The 27,887-nt window shown below is 63.5% G+C and overlaps 1 protein-coding gene across 6 annotated transcripts in view; it reads right to left on the reverse strand.

The window, feature by feature from the left end:
* Window positions 1–3,396: 3,396 nt before the first annotated feature.
* Window positions 3,397–27,887, reverse strand: part of KCNT1 (potassium sodium-activated channel subfamily T member 1) — a 36,148-nt gene continuing 11,657 nt past the window's right edge. The window contains exons 6-32 of one of the 6 annotated variants that reach the window (XR_010662287.1): window positions 27,793–27,852; window positions 27,505–27,579; window positions 27,354–27,437; window positions 26,694–26,788; window positions 25,516–25,696; window positions 22,838–23,002; window positions 22,312–22,448; window positions 21,335–21,398; window positions 21,117–21,225; window positions 20,632–20,740; window positions 19,706–19,855; window positions 19,205–19,443; window positions 18,728–18,962; window positions 17,393–17,498; window positions 15,485–15,657; window positions 15,032–15,103; window positions 14,789–14,923; window positions 14,578–14,689; window positions 11,096–11,197; window positions 10,645–10,728; window positions 10,224–10,349; window positions 9,969–9,989; window positions 8,945–9,269; window positions 7,529–7,591; window positions 4,469–4,553; window positions 3,946–4,335; window positions 3,397–3,851 (exon numbers count right to left, since the gene is read on the reverse strand). Coding sequence is in view for 5 of the 6 variants with exons in the window: in XM_065928157.1 (XP_065784229.1) it covers window positions 4,215–4,335; window positions 4,469–4,553; window positions 7,529–7,591; window positions 8,945–9,269; window positions 9,969–9,989; window positions 10,224–10,349; window positions 10,645–10,728; window positions 11,096–11,197; window positions 14,578–14,689; window positions 14,789–14,923; window positions 15,032–15,103; window positions 15,485–15,657; window positions 17,393–17,498; window positions 18,728–18,962; window positions 19,205–19,443; window positions 19,706–19,855; window positions 20,632–20,740; window positions 21,117–21,225; window positions 21,335–21,398; window positions 22,312–22,448; window positions 22,838–23,002; window positions 25,516–25,696; window positions 26,694–26,788; window positions 27,354–27,437; window positions 27,505–27,579; window positions 27,793–27,852 (3,228 nt within the window). In the remaining variant the exon portion in view is untranslated. Of the gene's footprint in view, window positions 4,336–4,468; window positions 4,554–7,528; window positions 7,592–8,944; window positions 9,270–9,968; window positions 9,990–10,223; window positions 10,350–10,644; window positions 10,729–11,095; window positions 11,198–14,577; window positions 14,690–14,788; window positions 14,924–15,031; window positions 15,104–15,484; window positions 15,658–17,392; window positions 17,499–18,727; window positions 18,963–19,204; window positions 19,444–19,705; window positions 19,856–20,631; window positions 20,741–21,116; window positions 21,226–21,334; window positions 21,399–22,311; window positions 22,449–22,837; window positions 23,003–25,515; window positions 25,697–26,693; window positions 26,789–27,353; window positions 27,438–27,504; window positions 27,580–27,792; window positions 27,853–27,887 lie in introns of all 6 variants that reach the window. The other 5 variants (XM_065928158.1, XM_065928157.1, XM_065928160.1 and 2 more) reach the window with 5 other exon arrangements.

Below are 27,887 nucleotides of genomic sequence, written 5' to 3' on the forward strand. Positions count from 1 at the left end.
TGAATCCAGTCTCAGGCCTTTGCTGAAGCCTCTGCACGTGGCCATGGGTGTGAGAGTGTGTCTGGGTGTGACAGTGTCTGGGTGTGAGTGTGAGTGCGTCTGTGTGTGAGTGTGAGTGTTTCTGGGTGTGACAGTGGGTGTGAGAGTGCGTCTGGGTGTGAGTACATCTGGGTATGTGTGTGAGTGTGTCTGGGTGTGACAGCATCTGGGTGTCAGTGCATCTGGGTGTCAGTGTGTGTCTGGGTGTGAGTGTATCTGGGTGTGAGTGTGTCTGGGTGTGAGTGTATCTGGGTGTGAGTGTGTCTGGGTGTGTGCATCTGGGTGTGAGTGCGTCTGGGTGTGAGTTCGTCTGGGTGTGTGCATCTGGGTGTGAGTGCGTCTGGGTGTGAGTGTGAGTGCATCTGGGTGTGAATGTGTCTGAGTGTGAGTGTGTCCGGGTGTGAGAGTGTGTCTGGGTGTGAGTGCGTCTGGGTGAGTGTGTCTGGGTGTGAGTGTGGGTGTGTGCATCTGGGTGTGTGAGTGTGGGTATGAGTGTATCTGGGTGAGTGTGAGTGTGTCTGGGTGTGAGCGTGTCTGGGTGTGTGTCTGGGTGTGTGTCTGAGTGTGAGTGTGTCTGGGTGTGAGCGTGTCTGGGTGTGTGTCTGAGTGTGAGTGTGTCCGGGTGTGAGTGTGTGCCTGGGTGTAACAGCATCCAGGTGTGAGAGTGTGTCTGGGTGTGAGTGCATCTGGGTGAGTGTGTGTCTGGGTGTGAGTGTGAGTGTGAGTGCATCTGGGTGTGTGTCTGGGTTTGAGTGTGTCTGAGTGTGAGTGTGTCCGGGTGTAAGAGAGTGTCTGGGTGTGTGTCTGGGTGTGTGTCTGAGTGTGAGTGTGTCTGGGTGTGAGAGTGTCCGGGTGTGAGTGCGTCTGGGTGTGAGTGTGTCCGGGTGTGAGTGTGGGTGTGAGTGTGGGTGTGTGTCTGGGTGTGAGTGTGTCTGGGTGTGTGCATCTGGGTGTGAGTGTGAGTGCATCTGGGTGAGTGTGAGTGCATCTGGGTGTGTGTCTGGGTGTGTGTCTGAGTGTGAGTGTGTCCGGGTGTGAGAGTGTGTCTGGGTGTGACAGTGTCTGGGTGAGTGTGTCTGGGTGTGAGTGTGTCTGAGTGTGAGTGTGTCCGGGTGTGAGAGTGTGTCTGGGTGTGACAGTGTCTGGGTGAGTGTGTCTGGGTGTGAGTGTGGGTGTGAGTGCGCCTGGGTGTGTGTCTGGGTGTGAGTGTGTCTGGGTGTGAGAGTGTGTCTGGGTGTGACAGCGTCTGGGTGAGTGTGAGTGTGCCCGGGTGTGAGTGTGGGTGTGAGTGTGTCTGGGTGTGACTGTGTCCGGGTGTGAGTGCATCTGGGTGAGTGTGAGTGTGTCTGGGTGTGAGTGTGTCTGAGTGTGTCCGGGTGTGAGAGTGTGTCCAGGTGTGAGTGTGTCTGGGTGTGAGTTTGTCCGGGTGTGAGAGTGTGTCTGGGTGTGTGTTGATGTGAGTGCATCTGGATGTGAGTGTGAGTGCATCTGGGTGAGTGTGAGTGCGTCTGGGTGTGTGTCTGGGTGTGAGTGTGTCTGAGTATGAGTGTGTCCGGGTGTGAGTGTGTCTGGGTGTGTGCATCTGGGTGTGTGAGTGAGTGTGGGTATGAGTGTATCTGGGTGAGTGTGAGTGTGTCTGGGTGTGAGTGTGTCTGGGTGTGAGCGTGTCTGGGTGTGTGTCTGGGTGTGTGTCTGAGTGTGAGTGTGTCCGGGTGTGAGGAGTGTGTCTGGGTGTGACAGCGTCCAGGTGTGAGTGTGTGTCTGGGTGAGTGCATCTGGGTGAGTGTGAGTGTGTCTGGGTATGAGTGTGGGTGTGAGTGCATCTGGGTGTGTGTCTGGGTTTGAGTGTGTCTGAGTGTGAGTGTGTCCGGGTGTGAGAGAGTGGGTGTGTGTCTGGGTGTGTGTCTGTGAGTGTGTCCGGGTGTGAGAGTGTCCGGGTGTGAGTGCGTCTGGGTGTATGTCCGGGTGTGAGAGTGTGTCAGGTGTGAGTGTGGGTGTGAGTGCATCTGGGTGTGTGTCTGGGTGTGAGTGTGGGTGTGTGCATCTGGGTGTGAGTGTGAGTGCATCTGGGTGAGTGTGAGTGTGTCTGGGTGTGAGTGTGTCCGGGTGTGAGTGCATCTGGGTGAGTGTGAGTGTGTCTGGGTGTGAGTGTGGGTGTGAGTGCATCTGGGTGTGTGGGTGTGAGTGTGTGTGAGTGTGTCCAGGTGTGAGAGTGTGTCCGGGTGTGAGTGCGTCTGGGTGTGAGTGTGTCTGGGTGTGAGAGTGTGTCCGGGTGTGAGTGTGGATGTGAGTGCGTCTGGGTGTGTGCATCTGGGTGTGAGTGTGAGTGCATCTGGGTGAGTGTGAGTGCGTCTGGGTGTGTGTCTGGGTGTGAGTGTATCTGAGTGTGAGTGTGTCTGGGTGTGACAGCGTCTGGGTGTGAGTGCATCTGGCCCAGAGGAGACCCCATTCCTCACCGCCCGTCCTATGCACCCACACTCCAGCAGACACCTCCAGGGATCCCAGTTGTATGCTGTCTTCCCAGTGGGGGGTTCGAGGGGCTGCAACCCCACCTGGATGGAGACCCCGCTCTAGCGGCCAAGAAGGGCCCCTCAGTCTCCACTCCTGCAGGGGCCTCCTCCCCTCGGGGAGCTGGCACGTGCATGCCAGGAGAGGTGGCAAGTGAGGAAGGGGAAGTCACTGGCAGGACCCTGGGAGCTACTGACACCCTGCTGGGATGGGCCCTGTGGCCCAAAGGGCACCCAAGCCCATGTCAATGGCCTGTCACCCCACTGAGGGCCCCCTGAGTTTCCCACCTCGATCAGACACCCTTCCTGACCCCCCACAGCCCACACTGTCCCAGAAGCTCCCCCAACCCTGGGCGTGGAGACCCTCTCTGGGTGGGAGGGTCCCGGGCAGCCAGTGGGGGGTGAGCTGGACGTGCGGCCTTGACCTGGGAAGGGGAGGCCGCCCTGAGTCATGTCCCTCCCAGGGGGCAGGCCACTCCAGCCGCTGAGTGGCCTGGAGCCACACCCACCCTGGGTGGGTCCTTCCCCTGCCAGACTTGGGGGTACTCTGTAGGAGCAAGAGCCCCCAGCTGAGAACCAACAGGGGTGTCTTTGTTCTGGGGAGGCGCACAGCCCTGTCCTGGGGCTTGGCCGGGCTCCAGGGAGCCCTCCTGGAACCTCTGCCCCCAGCTGACTTGCTTCCTGCTTTTGGGGAGGACCGGGGCCAGCTGCATTTCCTTGGGTTGGGGCTTTCCTGTGGGGTCCCTGTGGGTTGTTCCTAACCCTTGGGCAGCTGGGGCAGACCCAGGCCACAGAGCATGCAACCATGGAGAGAATGCCTCACGAAGGGACCTCCTGTCTGCAGAATGCATCCATTTAATGGAAGTTTCCAGCACTGAGCGTGCAAACCTGTCAGCAACAGTCACAAAGGAACCGAGGTGAGGCCCAGAGTCCCTCCCTTGATAAGGAGAAGTCCCCGTCCTGGAGACGTGGGCCAGCAGCCCAGCGGCTGTGTTGTGCTTCAGATTTCTCGCTTAAAAGGGCGTCAGATGGTGCGGCCGCAAAAGTTCAGCATAAAAATAGAGGAAAAGGCAGTCGTCCGGGTCTCTTCCACAAAGTCACGGGCCGTGGGATCCCCAGTGTGTGGCAGGGCCTCGCACTGACGCTTCTCCAGAGCCCGTCCTGCTGCGACCAGGGGCTTGGCTAAGCTGAAGACCCTCTTGTTTTCCATGTCCTTCTCAAACGAGTGCACAGGGTACCCGGGCGAGAAGGGCGGCCCTCCACCCCGTGGCTTGGCTGACAGCCACAGGCAAGACTGGTCCACGGCTGTGGAAACATGGCGAGTTCGGGCTGCAGCGTCCCCCTCCTATCATGGTGCGAGCCCCGGCCCTGGCCCCTGCCCGATGCACCCCAGCCTCACCCTGTGGTCCAGCCCAGCTCCCGTCCCTCCGCTGTGGCCAGATCCGGTCACGAGTTGCGGTGCGTTTGTGCAAAGGATCAGGGTTGTATAGATTCATAAAAACAGGTTAAAAAGGCTTCCTGCCGGCGTCCAGCAGTGCCCTGGACAGCCCCAGCCCTCACCCGGCTAAGGTCCGCTCCCTCTGGCCCAGTCCTTGGTGCTTCTTGGGGTCGGGCGCCGGGCACGGCCCTGCACACATGCATCACGGGCTTGTGGGCTCCGCAAGGCGATCAGAGCTGCGTCTCGTCCCGCGTCTCAGGGTTGCAGGAGGCCAGCTTGTTGCTGCAGCTGCTCTTCCGGCTCTGGGAGCTGCTGGCCACGTGGGCCAGGGGGTCAGAGCGGATGAGATATCTGTGGGGAGGGTGGAGGGCCCTGGCATCATGCTCTGCCCAGGAGGCCAGGCTGGACACCCGGGTGGGTGCGCAGTGCCAGTCCACGTGGTGAAGGGCAGGTGTCTACGCTTGCCTGGGGACGTGGTACTTACACGATGTCGTTGGGCTCCAGCCGCGTGTCGGGCGGGGGGTTGATGAGCACATAGGAGAGGGTGTTCTGGTGGTCATTCATCTCGTCTGCGGAGGAGACAGGGCCCGGCGGGCGGTCACCCCTCAGCCTCTGCCCACCTCTGCTCTGCCGGGCCCCGAGGAGCTGGCAGCTTGGTTAGCTGCAGAATCCTCCCGGCCATCCCGCCCGAGCCCCGTCCTGGGGAACCCAGCCTGGCCGGTCCTCCCTGACCCACGTGGGCCTCAGCCCGGCACGGCATGGGCAGGGAGCAGCCACCACCCCTGACCATCCCCGTAGCTTGTTCAGCTGAGTCACCAGCGTCTTAGGAGGCGGTGACCCTGACTGGAGCGCACCTGTGCACACCTAGCCATCTCCACGTGTGCATACACCAGCACACACACCCAGCCCAGGCTCACTCCCCCCTCCCCCCAGCACCCCTGCCCCATACAGGCCACACCCAATCCCCTCCTCAACCGTCAGCCCTGGACTTGCCCTCCGTTTCCCAAAACCTGTCCCGCAGCGTCAGCCCAGAGTCCAACTGGCTTACCCTGCCGGAGGTCCCCTCGGGCACACACAGGGCCCGGCCGCTGCCCACCACGGGTACAGCCAGCCCCGTGTCTGGACTGGGGGCGGCCCCGGGATGTGACCCGCAGGGGTGTGAACCGGTTCTAGAGAAACCCCGGTCACCGCACAGATGTCTCTCTGGCCAGCTGTGGGGTCGGGCTGGCCACTGTTCGGCAGTGGCCCTGTGCTCTGTGAGTGGCAGGAGGTGGGCAGCTGGTGGCCTCGGTTTACACATCTGGGAATGCCTAAAGGCACCTCCTGACCCAGGAGGACTGGACACTGGGGGGATGGCCCTGTGAGGGGGTGCGTAGGGCGACCTCTGCCCCGGCTCCTCCCACCTCCTTCTCTCTGCACCTGCCCCTCCCGTCCGGGGAGGGCTCCCTGGCCACGGGGTCAGGTACTCAGGGAAGGTGGGGCAGCGGTTCACTTCTCTGAACTGGCGAGTTCAGAGCCGAATCTGACTCTGGATTCGCGACCCCCACAGCATGCTTCAGGGGACAGCTGCGGGTGGGGGTGGGTGCAGGCCGAACGGGGGGGCGGGGCTTACAGACATCACCTGGTCCAGGCTCGTGTACCCGCAAGGGAAGGGAACAGCCTGACCCCCGCCCCTCCCACCACGCGGGGTCACCGGCGGGCTTGGCTCACGGAGGCGGCGCATGTCTAGGGAAGGCAGCAAAGAGCAGAGCTGGGGCAGCGGAGGTGCGGGTGGGAGCGGGAGGCTTTGGGGGACCCTGCACCCCTGAGCACAGCCACCAAGAACAAGGAAAACAGAGAGGCTGGCATGGGATGGGGCTACCCGTCCATCTCACCCAGGGGCGGGGCCGCAGAGGGTGGGCATGGCCCCTGCCTCACTGGACCCTCCCCACCTGGCCAGGGCCCTGCCTCTGTCTGGGGCAGGCAGGCTATGGACGTTCCCAGCCCAAGCCGGGCCCAGCTTTGTGCTTCTGGGGGCGCTGGGCTGAGAGGTGCCGGGGGAAGGCACATGGGGTCCGGCTGTAGCGCCCGGGGACTGGGTGACCCGCGAGGCCCTGACCCCAACTTCCCAGACGCGGCAGCCTCACGGCGCCTGGGGAGGGCCTGGCCCATGACCAAGGGCAGAGCCCCCCTGCCTCCGCACCTGGCATTCAGCCTCCGTGGGGGCTCCTCCCTGGACCCACAGACCGGACTCTTGCCAGCCCCTGGGGGTCCACACCACTCCCCCGGAGCCCCTATCTGAGAACTGTGAACTGGGGGCAGCTGGACCCGTCCCCCCAGGGATGACCGTGCGGAAGGGCCTGTGTCTACATGTCACGGCTGGGGGCGTCTCCTCCTCATCTGCCCGCACCTGGGGGGCGCCTTGTGGGGGGTCCCCCTGGGGACCGCCCTGCAGCCCCCTGGGACCAGCCTCTCCTCTGGTTTTAGGTCCTGGTCCAGGCACCTCTCGACATCCACACACCAGGGGGAGGGGCTCAGCAAACACCATCCAGGGACCCTGTGGGTGCGGCCACCCTGCCCGCGAGCCTTGGCGAGAAGTGGGGTGCAGCTGGCCCAGGGAGGTGACGATGCAGCCCTCCTGCTCGTGGCAGCCCCAGGCTCAGACTCCGCTGGCCTAGTGGGGGGGCTGCTGTGAACGCGGTCGTGGGTGCAAGTGAGGGAAAACGCAGGGGCCCGGGGCGGGGGGGCGGGGTGTGGTCAGGGCTCTGCCTCCTGGGCCGCCCTGCAGCTCCCCCGCGGTGCACCCAGAGCTTCTCAATCCTGGGTCTTGTCTGCACCGGCCGTCCTCAGAAACCAGCCCACCTGAGCTAACACCCACCTGGGCTCAGGAGGCCTGCACAGCTCTGAGCCTGGGGAGACCCCAGGTAAAGAAGGGGTCCCGGCAGTGAGGTTTGGGGCCTGGACTCTGACCTCTGCTGGGGTCTTGGGGCGGGTCTGGGGCCTGCGGGGTGTCTTCTTGGAAGATACAGGGGCTCAAGCAGCACCTGAGTGCCTGGATGAGAACGTGATATAGTCAGACTTTGTCTCAACTGAAGAGGCCCCCCTCGTGAAGCCCCAGCTGGGGAGTGGAGGTCAACCGTCCACCTGACTTGGGTGGCCCTTGAAGGCTCAGGGTATGGCAGACCCCAAGGCCCCAGGCACCAGCTCAGGTCTCACTGTGCTCCACCACGCCGGGGGCATGGGTACCCTGGCCTGGGGTGCTCCATCCCAGTGTTTCTCGAGAGCTGGGTGGGCTCCCAGGGGCTGGCCGATGGCTGCCTACGTGTCCAGGGCAGGGCTTATCTCAGACAACAAAGTGGGCAGAAGGGCTGGGGTACAGGGCGCCATCCTGAAGTCAGCAGTCAGTGGGAAGAAAGTTAGGGTCCCTGCAGTGGGGCGGCCTGGGAACCTCTCTCATGTCTCGCCCTGTCTGCCTGCCTGGCTGGGGCGGGCGGCCACCGGGTGGACCGTCGGGAAGGGTTGGTACGCCCCTTATGCCAGACTCCAGCCGCCGGAGCAGAATTACCTTGCAAATATCCCAGGTTTACCCGATTCATGACATCACTGGCTGTTAAATTTGCTACATCCTCTACGGAACACACAGGGAGAGGGACAGACAGAAACAGAGAGAGAGATTGAGGTCAGCAAGCAGCGTGGAGGAGCCGGCTGGCATAGCGGGGGGCGGGAGGTGCACACAGGCTGCAGGCAGCCCGTCTGTCCCAGAAGAGAAGTCAGCTCTTTGGCTGCCAAGCTCTGGTGGGGGCGGCGGGGTGGGGAGGCCCAGGGGAGCCCCAAGGGGCAGGGGCCTGCTCTGGGGCTCAGCCGGACTGGAGTGCCCGTCTGCCAGGGTGTGACATGGGGCCGTGAAATGGGACCCCCACTGGGAGCCTGAGCAACCAGCACACACCCGGGATGGGGGTGACAGCACCCGCCCAGGGAAAGGGCAGAGTGAAGATGCACCGTGCGGCAGGGGTGTGGCCGGGAGGGGCTGGGCGCCTCTCCCGGGTGGTGATCTCCTTGGGCCCCGCATATAGCCAGACCCGAGAGACCCTCGGGCAGCTCTGGGTGAAGCCCAAAGCTACTTGGTCCCACTTGGAGAGGCTTGAGGGCCCCTGAGCCAGGAGGCGAGCAGCAGGTGGTGGGGTGGGGGGAGTGGGTGCCCAGAAAACTATAGCCAGGCCTGGGGTGGGTTTGGGGGCAGAGTCCCCCAGAGATGGAGCCTAGCAGAGGTCGAGCCTCCACCCAGCCCGGGGTGAGGCCAGGCTACAGTGGGAGGGGCGGGAGGGTTGGGCCCCTTTCAGCCCCATCAACAGAGGCAGCATCTCTGGAGTGAGGGACGGGGAGGCTAGTCTCCTCTGGCCCAGCCGGGGACCCCAGCCCTGTTCACCGTCAGGGTCACAAACTTTTCCCCGAATCAAGCTATGGAGAAAATCTGCAGACGACAACAAACGCCCTGGCAGTCACCCTGAAGTCGCGGGAATGGGGCGGCCTTGCCCCAGGAGCAGTGGTGGAGTGTCCTGGTGCTGGGCCCCCTGACCTGACCGCCCCTGCCTGGCGCGAGCTCCAGCTACGGGGAGGGTCTCGGGAGGGGTGGCCAGGGCTCTGGGGTGTCCCCGCCACACCCTTGTTCCCATCCTCAGGGGAACGTGATGGGGTCTTGCGTTCCTGATCCTGGCAGGACTGGTCGGAGGTGGCCAATCCGCCCCCTGGCTGAGGCCGGTGCCTTTGGCTTTCAGGGAGCCCAGCCAGGCTGTCCCCACCCACAGCCACCTCCTCCAGGACGGCTGCCTCCTGGCTCAGGCAGTAGGCATCTTTTTTCTACAGATGTGGAAACTGAGGCCCCAGAGCAGAGGATGAATGAGCCCTTCCTTACAGGGCTTGGCGCTGGATCTAGGGGAGCCCCCCCTCCACAGGCCAGGAGAGCAGATGCCCTGCCCCTTACCGTAGCCGCTGGTGGGCAGCCCCAGGTGCTTCATGCGGTTCTTGACCAGCTCTGACAGCTCCTGCCGCTCCGAGCGCCGGTACAGGCTGAGCCGCTGTTGACTGATCCACTCGGCTGCCGCCTTCCCCGCGTGCCGGGAGCCCTTGCGGCTCAGCCTCCGCGCCCATGGGAGGCTCTTGCGCCGCAGGAGCGGGTGCTCGGCTGGGTCGCCGCCCGCCGTGTGCCGGCCGTGGGCGCTGCCGCCGCCCGTGCCCACCCGCGCGCCCCAGGGCCCCTTGGCCTCCCGAGTGTCCTCGCAGTCCTCCACGCTCACCGAGACCTGGGACTGGCCGGGGAGGAGGGGTGAGGCTTGGGACGGGAAGGGGGTCCGGGGACTGGGGGGGCCAGGGAAGGGGGAGGGGTGCCGGGCAGAGGACCGGGGGTGCCCACGGAGCAGCTGGGGCGATGGGGAGGACAGTCACAGTTCCGGGGGGACCCCAGGCCCTTCCTCTCTCAGGTGGAAACCCCTTCTATTCCCCAAAGCCTGGCTCAGGCCCGTCCCTGACTTCCTGGTGAGAGGTGGGCCTCCCTCCACCTCTCTGGGGCTGCGTGTTCTGACTTTGCCACAGTGGGGTGGTGGGGGGGAACACCGCTTCTAGGAGACTCAGTTTCCTCACCTCGGGGGCAGGAGAGAGCAGGGGCAGCCCGATGGTGGGCTGGGACGCGCAGGGCCTTGCAAGGCTTGGTGGGTGACGTGGGGGCCTGGGTGGGGTGGAAGTGGGGACGGACGGGGAGAGGAAGGAGTATCTGCCAGGATGGGGGCCGTGCCCTGAGGGGCAGATGGCCTGGGGGTAGGGGGAGCCTGGGCTTCCCACCCTGGCCTCAGTTTCCCCATCTGCACGGGGGAGGAGGGTGATGCTAGGAGTCCTCTCTGAGCTGCACCTTGGCCGGCGCCACCTGGGGACTTGTTTCCTGCCCACACTGCCCCCCACCCCAGCCCCAGGCTGGGCTCGGGCACTCCCGTGGGCTTGAAGGGACCACTCACCTGGGCCCTGAGGTCGGGGGGCTGCAAAGGAAACCAGAGCCGCCTGGGTACCTGTGGGGTTCCTGCCCTGACCCCGGAGGCTGCCTGAGTCCCGATGGGCTCACATCTCGTGGGCAGGCCGCTGTCCGCGGTCCCGGCGGCAGCGCGGGGGCCACTCGGTGCTCTCCCCTCCCCCAAAGCCCCCCAAGGAACCACACGGGCGCCTGTGAACCTGACCCCAAAAGGGCCCAGATCCCCAGGTCCCCCGCCCCGCACCTCGGTGGAGAAGACGTGGCACTGGGTCCTGTAGATGCCGATGGGGATCTCGGCGCTGGAGGAGCACAGCTTCTGGAACAGGCGGCCGTAGGTGCGGATCCACAGGTCGTCCTCCGAGATCTTCATCTGCAACGCAGAGCCTGGGCTGGGCCGGGCTCGGGCCGCAAGGCCGGCGCTCGACTCCCCTGCAGGGCGCGCCGGCCCGGCCCCGCCCTCAGCCACAGGCCCCGCCCCTCCACCCCGGCCCCGCCCTCAGCCACAGGCCCCGCCCCTCCACCCCGGCCCCGCCCTCCGCCACAGGCCCCCGCCCCTCCACCCCGGCCCCGCCCCCCGCCACCAGTCCACTACGGCCCGGCCACAAGCCCCGCCCCCGAGGCCCCGCCCGGCCCGCTCCCTAAGCCCCTCCCGCCCAGGCACTCACCGCACAGAGGTAGCCGGAGCCCGGCGTGGTGTCCAAGCCCAGCAGCAGCCTGGTGATGGGGATCATGTAGTCCTTCACGAAGGACTGGAGGAGAGGGGCCCAGTGAGGCCGGCGTCGTGGGCAGCTCCACACCCCCGTGGCGGGGCATGCCCGCTGGGCACCCACGGTGTCCCCTGCGCAGCGCGCCAGCAGACACAGCCGGGGGGCTTTCCTGGCCGTGGCAGCTCGTCTGGTCACGCGCCTTAGGTCAGAAGGGATCAGAAACCCAAAGGCGGCCAGGAGTGACCCTAGGCCAGCACCCTCCTGGGAGTAAAGGATGGTGACACTCAGGGGTGAGCCCCTGTGGCTCCCAGGCAGGGACGGGGCCCAGAGCCACTCAGTCCCACTGGTCTCCTGGGGACCCAGGGTGGACGTTGCTCAGGACCGGACGTCGGCCAGGCCGCGGGCTGACCTGATACAGCAGTGTGTCCAGCATGCTGATGCTGAAGACGCGGCCGGCGGCGAAGGGCAGGCGGAACATGAAGGCGAGATTGGAGCCATTCTCACGCTCCCTCTGCAAGACAGAGGAGCTCAGACAGGCAGGCAGCCCAGGGCACGCGTGCACGGGACGTGTGTGCATGTGCACACGTGTGGGGTGAGTGTATGAACACGGGCCAGCAGATGCCCCCACACAGAGGCCAAGCACCCAGCTATGTGTCCCCCAGACACAGGGGCCAGAGCCAGGAGTAAGGACTCAGGGCTCTGCTGGCGAGAGCCAGGGGCCCGTGCTGGGGTTAATGCCTGGCCACGGCCACCCTGGGCCCTTGACACTCATAGCAACTTGTCCTGGAGCTTGTGTGCTGAGTGAGGTGGCCAGGACAGCAAGGCGTGCGTGTGAGCGGCGACGTGTGTATCACAGCCCCTGCCTCCCCTGTGAGCACGGCGTCGTGAGGCCCCACGTGGATCCTTAGACCCGCAGCTCAGAACCGCACGATTCCTCTCTCGTGGTATCAGACTTCACGAGTCCACTCGGATATGTGGGGCTAGAGTCAGGTGTCGCAGGGCTCCCGCCGGTGACGACCCCCCGCCCCCAGGAGACTCCTTTCCTGCGCCTTTCCCATTTTCTAGAAGCCAGCCACGGCCCTGGTCCCTTCCTTCACCTCCAGGGCTAGCAGGCTGACCTCTGGCCTCCCTCTTGCAAGGACCCTGGTGATGGTGTGGGGCCCCAGGGTGAACTAGGGCCCCCTTCACCTCAGCATCCTTCACAGAATCATGTTCCCCACTCCGTGCTGGTTCTGGGACGTGGACTTTTTGGGCACGTGTCTCCACTGCATGAGGTCAGCCTACAGCTGAGGGGTGGCTCTGAGCCCAGGAAGTCGTCCTTCCCTCTGGACCAGAACACGCTCCACACAGACAGAAGGTGGGACGCAGGAGCCCTCCTGGGGCCTTCTCTTGGGGCTGCTTCCGGCTGTGGCAGCTTCCTCACGCAAACTCGGCTGGCGGCCGGCGGGGCAGACAACACTGGGGCAGCAGGCCTCACCTCCGCCCCTCCCCACCAGCAGGGAGCCTGAGGGCGCGCTGGCACGTGGGTGTCCAAGAGGGAAACAGTGGGTCAGTTCTCAGCAGCATTTTGCTGTCCCGGAAAGAATGAATCCTGGACAAGTCCTGGAATCTGACCCGCGTGGCCTGCTGGCTCCAGGCTGCACGCTCCCGCTGCACGCCAAGAGGACAAACGGGAAGATTCCCAAGATCCTTAGAGCTCTCGGTTTCCCTTCACTCAGAACAGTGAATGGTTTGAGAAGAAAAGACCGAGAGGGGGTCCAGGGAGACCGTGGACAAAAGAAGGCTTGATGTTTCAGTGGCTTCATGTGCCTGTTCTGTAGTGGCCACGGAGGGACCGGAGGCTGTAGCCCAAGCTCCGAGGTCACAGGTCACAGCGAGACATGGGAATACACATGGACGAGCCCTTCTGAGAACCACGTGGCTGCAGGGAGCAGGGGCAGGACTGAACGGGCAGGCTGGGCCCTGGCTGACGTCACTGTCACGGGTGCTGAGGCTATTGAAACGATGATGCCACCAGGAGCCTGAGTCTGGGGACGGGGTGGGGAGTGGGGTGGGCAGCGACCAGCCTCTAGGAGACCTTCCTGAGAACCTCCAGGGAGATGCAGACGCTGCCCTCCACGCCTTCCTGAATTCCCCCCGCCCTAGCGCCACTTAGATCTCAGGGAAGCATGTTGATCTGAATGCCAGAAGTGTTTCCGATGTTCCTGCAACTTCCGCTCGCGAAACAGGACTCGCCTCGTCCGGGTCGTGCGTACAGAGTGATGCCACATTCCCACCCCGTCCTCTGTGGAATCTGCTGTGTGCATAGGTGAGGGGGCGCACCGGCTCCAACCATCTCTCCAGAGGGGGTGGATCGCGTGGCCCTGTGCCCCTCTGTCCTCAGCCCCCAGGCACTGCACACGCCGGGCCCCGCCCAGCGTATCCCTCGGCCCAGCCTTCAACCCTGGGCTGCAGCCTCCCGAGGTCACACGTGCTCACTTGCTGACTTCTCTCCCCGTCACAAAACCACAGGACGAGGTGGGGAGTGGGCCGCCCCTGCCCCTGCCCCTGCCCCTGGAGGTGATGCTGCAGGGGAAGGTGGAAGGTGTGGCCGACTGGTGATGCCTGCCACAGAAGGCGGGAGTAGGGGGTGGATTTGTGATGTCTGCCGGGGAAGGGCAGTGTCTGCTGACGGACCTACTTCAGGACCACTTGCTGAACAGGTGGGAGTGCAAGGCCTGTAGGGAACTGGTGGCAAGTGAGGACCAGCGCCAGGATGTCAGCCTTGACCCCAGTTCTGTGCTGGTCATCCTGCCTGAACTGGGTCAGACTGGCCCGAGCACCTGGTCACAGTCCCGGCCGGGGCCGCTTCCGACACCCACAGTCCCCGCTTTGAGCAGAGGGAGGATCAACTCACAGGCTGCTAGGAAGTGGTTCTGAGTGGGCTCCAATGGGCTGTCATGTGGGGTGCAGGCCAAGCCTCCTCCAGGGCAGGATGGCCCGAGCTCCCCGGCTGCTGACTGAGGCCTCTGGCTACCGACCAAGGGGCTCCGGGGCCACCATGGGCCTCCTGGCAAAATGCACTTCTGTCGTCCACCTGGGTTCTGGGCAGGTGGAGCTCCTGCGCTGCCCCTATCTGCTTCTGGGGCCAGGCCTGGCCTGGTATGGGGTCAGCCACGCAGATGCAAGCTGCCCCTCAACAAGGACCTCAGTCCAGGCTCGCAGGGAATGGTCACTGTCCCCGACTTCACTGGCCGGATCTCCTCAGTAGCGGCCCACCTGCTTCCTGGTCTCACCCGGGGCCACCTGAGCGCGGCCTTGCCCCTCAGTGGAGGGCAGTGCTGACCCAGACAGGGGGCTGGGGAGGGCCTGGGGTCCACAACATGCCAGGGTGGCAGCACCAGACCATGGCGGGTCCCCAGGCCCCCCGGGCCCACACCTGACCCTGCTGATCCCCTTCATGGAGCGGAGCAGAAAGCTGGTTCCAGCTCTGCCTCTGAGCCTCTGTGTGACCCGAGGCAAAGGCTCCCCTCTCTGATCCCACGCCCTCATCTGTACTGGGATGAACATGTCCCTGCCGGTGGTTGATAGAACGGACACGGCTCAGATGTGGGTGTGCTGTCAGGACTGGTGTCACCCGGGTGAGTAATTTCTGGTATAACGAGCAGCCTCGGCCACACACAAGGCCGGGCTGAACCTTGCCTCAGGAGGACGATCTCCCCTCCTGGCCGAGGACCCCAAAGTCTCTGGGCTGCACGCTCGAGAGCCTCACGCTAGGGCTAGCACCCCGCCGGAGGAGGGCAGGCACCCACGCCCTCCAGGCCTGGTGCAGGCCCTCAGCTGGGCAAAGTCAGAAGGGGCAGTTCACGCAGGGGCAGGTGGGGAAGAGATGGGTCACGAGCGGCCACTCACCTTCTCCAGTTTGGAGAGAGCTAGAGAGTAGCTGTCCTTGGCGCGAAACTGCATGAAGCGCATGTTGGACGGGTGGGTGAGCTCGGTGGTGATGCTGAGACTGGGGAAGAGCCTGCGGGGGTGGGCCTGGTCATGGACGTGGGGAGGGGGCTCGGGGCGGGGCCCCTGGACACCGGCGTGGGGGGAGCTCAGGGCGGCCCCCGGGTCTCACCGGAACATGGTCTGCACGTTGACGATGGTCTTGGCGTCGGCCATGTAGTCCTCCTCGGCGCTCATGGTGCTCTCCTTGTCCACCACCACCAGGTTGTCCGCGTAGATGATGCCGCACTGCAGCAGGCTGTCCAGGCTGCGGGGAGACGCCCTTGGGTGCGGCCGCCCCCTGCTCGGCCCTGGGTGCCCGCCCAGGGAGGAGGGGAGCGGGGAGCAGGGGTCCTCCTGCCAAGAGGCGCCTTACTTGTCCACGGAGCCCTCCATGTAGTAGACCATGGGAAAGCAGCAGATGGCCTCCAGGAAGTGGTGGTCGGGCCTGTGGGCACAGCAGGTCCTGCAGGCGTCCACCAGGCTCCGCCCCCAGCCCCACCCCCACACCGGCTCTGACCTGGGCAGAGCAGGGGCCCCAGGACCACGACGGCTTGGACCGGGGGGCCTTTAGAGGCCAACAGGGCTGCTCTTTATTGTCCCCGAGGGGAAACCAAGGCCCCGGGAGGGAGGACTGCTGAGACTAGACCCTGTGGTCTGGGTCTGGCAGGCCTCTGTGGGTAGAGGTGCTCGGGGTGGGCCCTGGGGGAGGCTCATGGTCATGGGGAGGATGATGGAGCGGCACCAGAGTGTGGGATGGGGCGGGCGGGGCGGGGCCGCTCCCTCCCCGCCGAAGGCGAGGGCACCCAAGCCCTCCTCTGCCCCTCACTTGTTGTCCAGCAGCAGCACAATGGGGTTGAGCTCCCGGCGGGGCCGGTAGTAGGCGCGCAGTGGCACGATGAAATTGTACAGCCCGTTGCCCGCCGTCTCCGCCGAGACGATGATCAGCTTGTTCTTGAAGCCGTAGGCCTTGGCGTCTTCGTAGCTGTTATGCTTGCAGCCCTGGATGGGGAGAACGCTAGAATCAACCGTGGAGGGGAGGGAGGGCGCTCTAGGGAAGCCTGAGGCCAAATGGTACCTGGTATCACTGGGGCTACAGGCCAGCCACCCACCAGACCCCGCAGGGCGTGAGCTGGGGCCCTGCGGGCATGGGAAGGGAGGTGTCCGTGTGAACTTGTGGCCTTAGCAGATGCAGACACAGGTGTGTCTGGGTGGACACATTTGTGTTTGTGCACATTTTGTCTTGTGTGTACACATTCTGTAGTGTGTGCATGTGTGTACACATTTTGTATGTGTGTGCACATTTCTTATGCATATAACATTCTCTCGTGTGTACACACATCTTGTATGTATACACATTCTCTCATGTGTGTATACACATTTTGTGTGTGCATGTTGTCACGTGTGTACACATTTTGTAGTGTGTGCATGTGTATACATGTGTATATACATACATTTCGTCATGTGTATACACATTCCATAGTGTGTGCATGTGTGTACACATTTTGTGTGCACATGTTCTGCCATGTGTATAAATGTTCTGTAGTGTGTGCATATGTATACATGTTTGTGTGTACATGTTTTGTCATGTGTGTGCATTCTGTTGTGTGTGCATGTTTTGTGTGTGTACATGTTTTGTCATATGTGTATACATTGTTGAGTGGTGTATACACATTTTATGTGTATGCATGCATTTTGTCATGTGCGTACACATTCTGTCATGTGTGTGCCCACTTTCTAGCTCTCTGTGGAGAGGCCCAGATGCAGGGCAGCAGTGAGCACCCCAAATCCCCATCTTGTTTCTAAATGTGGTTTCCACTAGCAGGAATCAGGTTTCTTGGAGCAGCAGCCAGTTTCAGGACTGGAATAGGAACAAGAATGGGGGGCACCACTAGTTCGGAAGCACAGACATCTTCACAGACCAGGAGACATGTCGGAAAGACCTGGAGGCCTCATCAGCAAAACCAGGAACATCTGAGTGTCAAAACCAGTAGGATCTGCACAGTAATGCACAGCGGGTTTACTCTCTGAGTGAAACAGTGAGTCCACGCTGATGTACACAATGGCTAAGAAAGAGGAAGAACCTCCTCACGGTGTAAAGTGCACACAAACATGGAAGGAACTAGAACCTGCGATCCATCAACTGCAGAGGAAACGCATCAGGGGGTCAGTGACGAGCAGCTTATGTACCGGTCCCCACATGTCTCCCCTCAGTGATGTCCTGACTGCAAAGGTGAAGCTGTATTTCCTCCAGGGAGACCAGGTGTGGACCCGAGCCACGTGCTCTAAGGCAGCATTGTAGCGAGGCCTCCGGGAGGATGCGGCACCTCTGGGGGGACCAACCCCCACCCCGTGCAAAGGCTGAGTTGCCCCGCTTCAGGGACGCTCCACCAAATCGATGATTACGCTCCCCAAATACGGGAGAGACCCAGGGGAGGTCCCAGCGGCGAGGACCCTTGAGATGGAGGGAGGCAGGCATGACGGGCACGCAGAGGTGGGTCGGGACTGCCTCCGGCCAGAAGGGTAGCTGGACTGTGGGCTGAGGGTCTGACCCACACATCCTGGTCCTGGTAAGTGGACTGTGGTCAGGAGAGGCACACCCTCGCCTCAGACACGCATGCGGATGCAGGAGGGAGGGAACGCGCCCCCCCCCAACAGAAATGGACACGGGGGAGTGCGACTTGAGTCGGGATGTCCTCAGGGTCCCTGCTGCCTCCCCATCTCTGCTGTGACCTACCTTGTCCAGCCGCAGGCAGCAGAAGGGGGCTTTCACGGGCAGGAGGTGGCACAGGGTGGGGGAGCTGCCGATGTAGGGTGAGTTGGGGGGGTAGCCCTTCACATACCTGGATGGGTGGGAGAGGCAGGAGCCTCAGACACGTGCCCAGCACCCTGGGTGGCCACACGGGGGCGCCAGGCATCGCAGACCAGACTGGCTGGGGCACTCAGAGCCTCCCCACCACTCCTCTCGCCCAGGAAGCCCCAGGACCCCTATATTCAACCCCTAGGCAGGAAGGTGGGCTGTGATCGGGACCCGTGTCTGTTCCCTGGAGATCGGAGGAGATTCCATGCAATGCACACACACTTACACACACACACACACACACACACACGAGCTCACATAGGCCTGGGAGCCACGGAAGAGCCTTAAGGGGTGCTCCTACCCTGGTGTTCCCAGTACCCCGACCGGGGCAGATGCTGGCCCTCGGCCCCTGTTCTACTGGCGGCCAGGCTGGGCTGGTTGCCCCACAGGCTGCCCCCCACCTTCTGGCTGTCCCCTCAGTGCCCAGTGCGGACATGTGGGGTGGTCGGCAGCCAGGCTACCTGGAGGGGGGCTGGCCTTCTGCTCGGCCCCCAGTTGGCTTAAGGGAGGCAGCGTCAGAGGCCAGTCTGCCGCCTGCTCCAAGTGTGCAGGAGCCCGGCAGAGCCCCCTTCATCTTGGAGCCAGTCCCCAGCAGCCCGTCTTTAAAGTGAGTTGACTCCACCCCAGGGTCAAGGCAGGAGCAGAGAGTGGCCACAGCACGCTGACAGCCAGCTGGGAGGGACAGGCCGTGCAGGCCTGTGACTGGCTGTGACCCTGGGGTCAGGTGTTGCCTATCTGTTTAGGACGAGGCCAAGAGGCTGAGACTCCAGGACACACTGGGGTCTTCTCCGTCTCATAATCTTACAGGAAGATCTGGACTCAAACCCAGGGCAGCGTGACAATTCAGCACGGGCCAGCAGTCTCCAGGCCTGGACGGCACCTCACCCAGGGCTCCGCAGGCCGTGCTCAGAGAGCAGCCACCTCAGTCAAGTAGGCCGTGGTACTAAGGTCCGGCTGCCTGCCCAGAGTGCGAGGTTGAGGAGGACGAGGGGTGAGGGGGATACAGCACAGCCTTCCTGCCCAGGAGCTGGGTCCCCAGATCCCACTTGCCAAGCAAGGTCTCCGCGGAGGCTGTTTGGAAGCCTGGCTCAGAGCATGGATCCAGGACCAGTGCTGGCCGGCCACCTCTTCCTGGGCACCAGGCGCTCACATGCTGTGCCTCCCCCTCTCCCAAGGAAAGCGTCTGTCCTCCCCCCACCCCGAGACACTCACTCCACCACGGACAGCCCCTCTTCATCCGACGGCGTCATCTCATCCTCTGACTGGTCACTCAGCAGGTCGCAAGGCAGCAGGGTTGAGCTGTCGGCCACCTCCAGCACGGGCGCGATGCTGGGCCTCCGGCTGCCCGAGCCGTTCTCCGTGGGGAGCGCCAGCTTGCTGCCCCCGCCGCCCCCGCCGCTCTGTGCAGGCCGGCACTCCGTGTTCTGGAGGTCCATGGCCACTGTCCCTGGAACAGAGCGGCTGGACTTGGCTGGCAGCCCCTCCCGGGACAGTCCTGGGGGTGGGGGTTCCCTCCCAGTCCTGACAGTGACGTCCCCACAGGGGGGCAGGGATGGCCCTGCCGGACCGATGTGCAAACTGAGGCCCCGAGAGAGGGGGCTTGCCCAGGGTTAGTGCAGGCCTGAGGACCGGGGTCTCGGGTGGGGCCCCTGCCCGCTTGCCCAGCCGGGAGCGGGCGCCCGGCCTCACCCATGGAGGCGATGATGCTGTGCACGGGCAGGCGGGATGAGCCCTCGTACAGCCCCTGCCCCGCGAAGCCCTTCCTCTTCTGCTTTTCCTCCTGCTTGAAGATGAAGGCCGAGTTCTCCTCCTTGGTGATGTTGATGTAGAAGCAGGTGTCGGAGGCCGCCAGGATGTGCCGCGGGCCCGGGTTCAGCAGGATGCTCTTGTTGTCCTCGCGTTTCAAGCCCATGAGGCACACGCCGTACCTGGGTGGACGGACGGATGCGGGTGGAGGCCAGAGCTGCCCCTCTCGGGCTCCTCGTGGGGGTCGGGACCTCTTCCCTCAGACCCACCGAGGGTCGCCTCCGAGAGCTGCTGGGCGCAGGTCTCACGCTGAGTGGGCGTGGCGTCCGGCCCCGAGGCCCCGCCCACCCACCAGACGGCGGGCGAGGCCTCGCCCACTTCCGCCTCGAGCCCCGCCCAGCGCCGCCTCCCTCCCGGGCTTGGACAGGGTGCAAGGGGCCGTACTTCTTGTGCGCGTGGAAGGCGGCGTAGGTGAAGCTCTTGCCCTCGTACTCGCGGAAGAACTTGCTGTCCCCCATGCGCACGTGGTAGACCTCGTTGCCCGAGCAGCGTCCGTACATGCGCTGCCACTGCTCTGGAGAGTCCTGGCCTTCCCTGGGGTGTGGGCAGGACGTCACCCCCACCATTGCCCCGCCTGGCCTGGCCGCTTCCAGGCTTCCAGGGTGGGTGGAAGCCAACGTGACCCCTGACCCCGTTCCTCCCCGTCTGTGGGAGACTAGACCCGGGTGTGGCCAGATGGGTCCCTAGACCAGTTTCAAAGAGCTGTGAACATAATGGTCTGGCTTTTAGGGGACGTCAAAAGGTTTCAGAGTCAAGACGGGCCTCTGTGGGCTGTGGGTCCTCCGACATCTGCTTGGTCCCTCCCCGAGGGCCACCCAGACCCCACAAGGAGCCAAGGCCACCTGTTGGGGTGTCTTGCTAGAGGGAAGATGGCACCTCTCCTCTGTCTCAGGGCAGCCCCTCACCTCCTGCTCTACCTGGGACCCCAGCTCAGGTGCCGAATACCAACGCGCCTTCTCCCACAGGCCAAGCGTGTCCCCCAAACCACCCCCCACCCCCCACCCCCGCCCCTATTGCTGTTTCTAGACCGGTGGCTCTCCTGAGCCCCACCCCCGACTAGGCCCTCTGCTCTATGGAGGGCCCTGCCTGTGATTCCCTGCAGCCCCAAGGCCACCCCCAGCTCCCACTCCTCGAGTGACAAGGCACCTACTGCTTCCCAGCTGGGTCCTCCCAGGTCGCCACCCGCTCCCGTCTCTGGCTTCTCACCCCCTCCCATCACAGGCTCCTCAACACGTCCCTTGCCCCCAGTGTCTGCTCCTCTCCCGGGCAGCACACTGCATGCCACGTGGTGGACCCGGGGCAGAACTCACTGGCCGCGGGACGTGTGCACCAGCAGGGTGATGAGGGTGGAGGTGGCCGGGCAGATGCAGTTGAGGGCCAGCATGGCGTACTTGCACTCCTCCTCGCAGACCACGTGCTCTGCGGGCAGGAGGGTCAGGGTCACTGCGCAGCTCTCACTGTCCGCCACAGTAGGCATCCCCTTGCCTCCCTCGAAGGCTCCCTCCAGCCCCACCTTCCCGAGCCTGTTAACTCTCCTGGCTCTTCTCCAGGGCTGGGGTGGGGGGAGGGAGCTGGCCACACCTTTTGTCCCCCAGGTGTCCAGCATAGATCTGCTCACCTTAGAGGTGCTCAAAACAGACGGTGTTCCTGCCCCTCCCCTGCCCTTGGCTCCTGCCTTCACTGACCCCCCAGGCTCCCAGGTGCAGCATCTGCATGGGCTCTGCCTCTACCCCATCCCCAGCGCCAGCACGCTCCCCTTGGAGCACATGGGTGCCCCCCTCCTGACCAAACATACCTGCAAACTTGACGTGAAACTTGTTCTCAGGTTTGAGGATCTGGACATAGAGGGGGCAGTTCGGGGCGAAGTCCTTCACGGCCCAGGCGCGCAGGATGGTCTGGTGGTCCTGAGCAGGGAGGCCATGGTCACCACTGAGGGCAGCCAGAGGCTGGGGGAGGGGCTCTGCCCTCTGGCTGGCGGGCAGGTGGGGGGCTGGTGGCCGGGGGGGCACTCACCGCCGCGGTGCGGTCCACCTCGTTCCGGCTGCTGAGAATAAAGCAGGCCTCCCCGTTGTCCATCCTGCAAAGCACCAGGTCTGAGCACCACAGGACCGGCTGTCCCTGTCTGGGCCGTCAGGACCCCGTCTCACTCTGACTAGCCCAAGATGGGCTGAGGATGGGCCCCCACACACCCAGGGTGGGGTTGGGGCATGGAAGGGGGGTGCACTTGGTGGCAGAGATGCTGGACCCCACCTGCTGTCCTGTCCCCTCCTGGGACAGGCTCCCTGAGATCTGGGGATGGCCAGGTCTGCTCCCCTCATGCCCCGCCCCCAGTCCCTGGCTGCAGAAAGGCCGCCTGAGAAATGGTCCACTTTCCCCAGGGCAGGGAGGCCTGGCGCCTCCCACCCCATCACCCTGCACCCCCTACTAGTCCCTGTCGGGCCCTTGGTTCCTGGGCTCAGGAGATGGGTGGATGGGGGCCCTGGCTACCCGGGCTCCTGCTGCCTTGGCCTCCATACAACCCACATTTCACCGTTTCACCACGAAGGTTACACCAGGCTCCATAATAAAATGGTGACGAATGGCGGGGGGGCCCTCCGGGGGTGGGGGGCCCCTCCCAGGTGTCTCAGAATGTGCTGCAGCAGATCCTGGAAAGTTCTGTTCACAACTCAGTCTCCTTACCTCAAGTCACCCTGTCACCTCATCTTGAGAAGAATATCCACCCACAGCCTCAGCTTCCCACCCGAGGCACAGCTGTAGCAGCCCCCGCCTCGCCCCCAGACAAACAGCCAGGCAGGTGGGAGAGGAGCTGGTGGGCTTGCCCAGGAGGCTGTGCGGGGGTCAGTGAGGGGCCCGGCTGGTCTGGGCGAGCAGCAGGCACAAAGCTGGAGCTGCTGCCCGGCTGATGGCCCCTCCCGGCTGGCGTGGTGCTCAGGGCCGCCGCTTCGGCTGGCCGGCGCAGGACCAAACCCTCCCCGCAGCCGGGCTCTCACTTGGCCCGCATGAGGTCCTGATCCTTGAGCGCGGAGCCCTGGAGGTAGATGACCCGCTGGGACCACAGGGGGATCTGCAGGACCCTGCGAACCTGGATGTCCATCTCCGTGGGGCACAGGATGACGACGTAATAGTCCTGCAGGTAGGGCGCCGTCAGCCCCTGGCAAGCTCGCGGCGCCCTGCCCAGCCTGCCTTCCTCCTGTTTTCACCCCCGCAGAGCCTCTCGGGACCCCCAGCCTTCCCTGTGACGGCAGGAAGGAAAGGCAGGACGCCACGGACCCACCCCCTACAGTGTGGGAGACCATCCAGACTCCACCCCATAGGCAGGAAAACAGAGGCGCAGAGAGCTCAGGGGGTTCTGGGTCCGGATGGGGCTGTGGGCGGGGCCTCAGCGCAGCTGTGGGTGGGACCGTGGGCGGGGCCTCAGCGCAGTCGTGGGTGGGACCGTGGGCCTCACCTGCAGCAGGGTGGTGCCAGGGGCGGGGCCTCGCCTGCAGCGGGGCGGGGCCACGGGCGGGGCCTCACCTGCAACCGTGGATGCGCGTAGAACTCGTTCAGAAAGTCCATGAGCAGGTCGATCTTGAGGGAGCTCACGCACAGGATCACATGCTTCTCCGTCTGGGCCCGGTGGCGGCTGTAGTTGCCCCCCGACTTCTGCCGCTCCATCCACAGGTAGACGAGTTCCTCAAACTGCAGGTAAAGGGTGTGAGCGCCAGGTGACCTGGGGCTCCAGGAACTGCGACAGCACAGGGCAGGGCAAGAAGGCTGACAACCGGCCCGCGCTGGGCACGAAGGGTGGGGACCAGAGCAGGCCAGAGGAGGCAGGGCGAGGATGGAGCCCCGTCCCGACCATGCCTCGGAAGGCCTTGGATATCTGTGGCACAGGTAACCCAAGGGGCCTGGTGGGAGCACAGTGGACGGTCTGGCTCGTGTGTGGGGTAGCAGATTTGCGGCAGGTCCAGCTCCTGGCCTCAGATGGCCAACTGACCGTTAGTGGATGCTAAAGCATGTACTCTGGACATACATGACCTTTGGGTCTCTGTCCACACCTGAGACACATTTGGAGAAACTTGGATGCGTCTTAGGGAATTCTCAGCCACAGAATTAGAGACCCAGACTCCCCATGTGAAAGGAACACTTTGAGTACCGTGGTTCTGAGCCCAAGTCAAGGTTGTGGGTGATTCGAGGCAGCAAGCAGCATGCATCTACCCTGACCCAAACCTCCTGACAATGAGCTTTGGGTGTTGGCAACCCTTTTTAAAAACAGGACAATGACAGAGACATAAAGGTGGGCAGGGTGAATGAGGGAGATGCCAGGGCCCCGCGGAGCTGTCCGCGGTGCTGATTTGCCCAGGACCTCCCTCTGCAGTCTGATTCCATGTCTGTAGGTGACAGCCAGGTCCCATGAAAGTCTCTGACTGTTTTCATCCTAAGCACTGAGGTCATTTATTTTTCCCACATGATTTAAAATCAGTGCCAGCAGCCACCCCCACTCATGCTCACCTGCTCTGGTCGATGTACTATGTCTAGGTTGAGATCATCTCACTGAATTTATTGAGTACCTATTAGGTTCTACTAACAAGACCCTGTGGCCTTGAAGCACAGAACTGAGTCCTGCTGGGAGGGGCCAGAGACCCCAGGGTGATCCCTGAGACCTGTGCAGAGTCGGGGCTCTGACGGCAGACACGTGGGTTCCAGCCCCACGTGTCACAGGTGCACAGCTCGTCTGCAAAACAGCCCGACAGTGCCTGCCTCCCAGGGCTGCAGTGAGGGGCAAAAGGCCTACTTGTAGAGGATCCAACAATGACCCCTGGAATCCTGTCCACCCAGAACCTCCGAATGTGACCTTATGTGGAAATAGGGTCTTTGCAGATGTAATGCATTAAGATGAGATCAAACAGAATTAGTGAAGTGAAAGTTGCTCAGTCGCGTCCGACTCTTTGCGACCCCATGGACTATACAATCCATGGAATTCTCCAGGCCAGAATACTGGAGTAGGTAGCCTTTCCCTTCTCCCAACCCAGGATCTTTCCAACCCAGGAATTGAACTTGGGTCTCCTGCATTGCAGGGGGATTCTTGACCACTGAGCCACTGGAGAAGCCCGTAAGAGAGTGGATTCCTCTGGTTCAAGCCCCCACCTTCCAACAGCCACAGGAAGCACCACACGACAACTCAGCCCCGAGTGGGGAGAATGCTGTCAGCTCTTGTCACTGTTACTCTGGGAAGGACATTTACCGGTGGGCGTTTTCACTGTCATCATCTCTAAGGACACTAACTGGTGAACGTGGTTTAAGGAAGAATGAAGGACAGGGGCTTCCCTGGCAATCCAGTGGCTAAGACTCCAAGCTCCCAGTGCAGTGGGGCCTGGGTTTGATCCCTGGTCAGGAAACTAGATCCTGCACGCCACAACTAAAGATCCTGCATGTCACAATGAAGATCGAAGAACCCACGTGTTGTAACTAAGACCCAGTGCCTCCAAATAAAGAAATAGTAAATAAAAAAAAAAAGAAGAATGCCGAATGGTAACTGGGACCATCCTTTTCATCACTGATAGAGGGTGACACTGGCTTTCCTAGATTGGGGGAAGTGGGGAAGAGAGGGTGTCAGCTGGGGCTGGGGTTCTGAACTATAGGGTAGGGGTGAGGAGTTGAGCTCAAGGTCAGCAGGGGACTCCCTGGGTGGACTGGGCCCCATTATAGCCACAGTTAGGTGCCTCCCTTGCCTCCATCCCTCCAAACCCCAAGTGTCCACCATGAGGTCTGGCTCCCCACAGTCTGTCCTGATCCTTCCCTGGACCTTTTCCTGCCCTTTTAAGGGCTGCAGGGGGCAGTGCCTACAGCTGCCTGGCCCCCCGCTCTGGGCCTCTACCTTTTATCTAAACACAGGTGGAGTCCCGCACTGCCCCCATAGTGCTCAGCTGGCAGATCGGCCTTGGTGACAGGTGACAGGAGACAGGAAGCAGCTGTGTGCCACGTGGTCCTCGCAGCTGCTGCTGCACTGGCTGAGGACTCCTGATTCCCAGCCTGCGGGAGACCCTGGCACCCCTCCCTCTCCACACTCGGCAAAGGTCCTGGTGAGCCGTCTGAGAGCGCCACTCCCCGCCCACCCTGTCCTGATGCAGCAGCCTCCCTGATTACAGACCCCCACTCCCAGGAAGCCATATCCCCCGCCCCCATCAGCTCTGCTCCCGGGCGGAGCTCACCTGTAGCGGGAGCACCACCAGGGCCACGCAGATCATGATGACCACCAGCAGCTGGGATGGCCAGATCTTGGGCGTCACGTCCCCGTAGCCCACGGTGGAGAAGGTGACGATGCAGAAGTAGAAGGACGTCAGGAGGGACAGGTTGTCACCCGCACGCTCCAGATGCTGGATGCCGCAGGTCCTAGAGCCGGGGAGGGGCGGCGGTGGGGCCTCAGCCACCCTGCTCCCGGAGTGAGGCTCTGCCTGCCTGCAGCTCCTTGTCCTTCGTCACCCACACAGCTCCCAGCCTGGGCCGGAGTCCAGCTGGGCGCTTCCTGACCCCGGCCTACAGAGCTGGCACACCAGCATGTCCCTCCTACCCAACATTCCTTTCTGGCCCCGAGGCTCCTTTGAGTCCCTTGGAAAACTGGCCGTGAGCATGGACACAGCCCTGCATGGGCTCAGTGTGAGCTTGAGGCCCGAGGGGGCGGATGTGGCCACCAAGGCTGTGAGCCCCACCTGCCGCCCACTCAGAGCCTCATCCTCACCCAGGGGTCAGACGCATGGGGCACACACAGCCCCCTGCTCTGCACAGAGCTGGACCGGCCTCCTTGCCACTCCCATGGCCCCACGTCCTGTCCCCAGGCGGGGAGGCGCTGCTGGCAGGGCCTGGGGGCCCACAGTGCACACACGAGGCAGCACATAGGGACCCTCCCCAGTGAACGCACTGGCTTCGGGGAGGGGGCGGGCTGAATCACCCTGGAGCTTCCCACCCTGCAGACACCCCAGCCTGCTTCACTCAGGTCTGTGTGGTTTTTTTTGGCGGCGAGGAGGGAAGGTAGGAGGCACGTGGCCTTGGGACCTGCCCTGTCCTGGCCTGGGGCAGGCATGCAGGGGGACGGGGTCTCCCCTCCAGGCCCCCCACCTCTCACTCCGGCGGCTCCCAGACCTTATTCTCAGCTAGGCCTTGAGCCCAGGGTCCCCACCCGGCCCAGAGCCGGTGCCCCTCCCCACGCCGCATCCTGGACCCCGGAGGAGCTGGACTTGGGCAGCTCTGGTCTGGAACGTGGGCTCCAAGCTGCCTCCCGGCCCTCCGTCCTGGTCGGCTGCCTCCCGCCACCCTGAGGCCTGCCCAGCCTCTTGGATGCGAGCGCCCAGCCCTGCCTGGGACGGGCGGGCGGCCGCCTGCAGGGACTCACCCCGTGAAGACCAGGCACAGCAGAGTGCAGAAGAGGATGAGGACCTGGTTGAACATGGCCGACTGCGAGCGCAGGATGGCGCGGTGGAAGTCGTTCTGCGGGGCGGGACGCGGCGCTCAGCCTGGGCGGACGGAGCCCAGGGCCCTTCCCGGTGCAGGTCCCGGACACACACAGGTGAGCGGAGAAGGGGAAGGGCTCCATCCGGCCTCAGCTCTCTGGCTCCCCGAACGCGCCCTTTGCAGCTGGGTTGGGGGGTGGTGAGCCAAGGCCTGGGCTGGTAGGTGTGCGGCGGGGGCTCCCTGGGAGGAAATGGTCCTTGCCCAGCACAGAGGCTGCCCGTGACCCTGGGTCTCAGGGCCCACCCACTCTCGTGTATGTTCACCCTCTTCCTCCCCCAGCCATGATTCCGGGGTCAGGGACAGGCCGGGGTGACTGGCCCCGGGGCATCAGGGATGGGGCTCCGGCCGGTCAGGAACGAGGCGTGAGGGCATCTCGTGGTGACAGACACGTGTGTCCGCTGCTCACCCGGCCTCCTGGGCACCAAGGGAGCAGGCCAGCTCCCCCCAGGACCAGGGTGTGGCAAGCGGTGCCCCGGGGTCCCGGGGGACCTCACAGAGGTGAGGCAGTGGTGGGGGCGGGGGGCAGGCGGTGGGGGCTTACAATCATGTTCTCCAGGGCGTGCTTGGCCAGCCAGCAGTTCAGAAACACAGGGATGAACAGGTTCCGCAGCGGCGGCCAGAATATCTGCGGAGGAGACGGGTCAGGGGGCGGGGGTCTTGGCGGCCCCCGCCTCGGCCGGCGGCTCACCCACCGTGATGATGAAGGGCAGCGTGTTGATCATCTCCAGGATGAAGGACACGCGGAAGATCTGCTCCCAGATGTTGCCCTGGGGAGCCAAGGGGGTGGGCTTCAGAGCAGATGGCAGGGAGGGGGCACTGGGGTGGGGCGGGGGCTGAGGAGAGAGACAAACTGAGCCAGTGGGAGGTCGGGGGTGAGGCCGGGGGCTGGGGGAAGGGGTGCACGGGGCTGGGGGAGGGGGCCGGCGGAGGGTGTCAGTGGAGGGGGGCTCCGGGGCAGGGCCAGACCTGGGGGCACTCACTTTGTAGCTGAGGTAAATGAGAAGCATGGTTTCCAGGAAGCTGATGATGGCCACGATGACCTGGGGTAGGGCGGGAACGGAGCCTCTGAGCAGGG

This window comes from Muntiacus reevesi, chromosome 3 (genome assembly GCF_963930625.1).
Source record: "Muntiacus reevesi chromosome 3, mMunRee1.1, whole genome shotgun sequence".
NCBI lineage: Eukaryota > Metazoa > Chordata > Mammalia > Artiodactyla > Cervidae > Muntiacus > Muntiacus reevesi.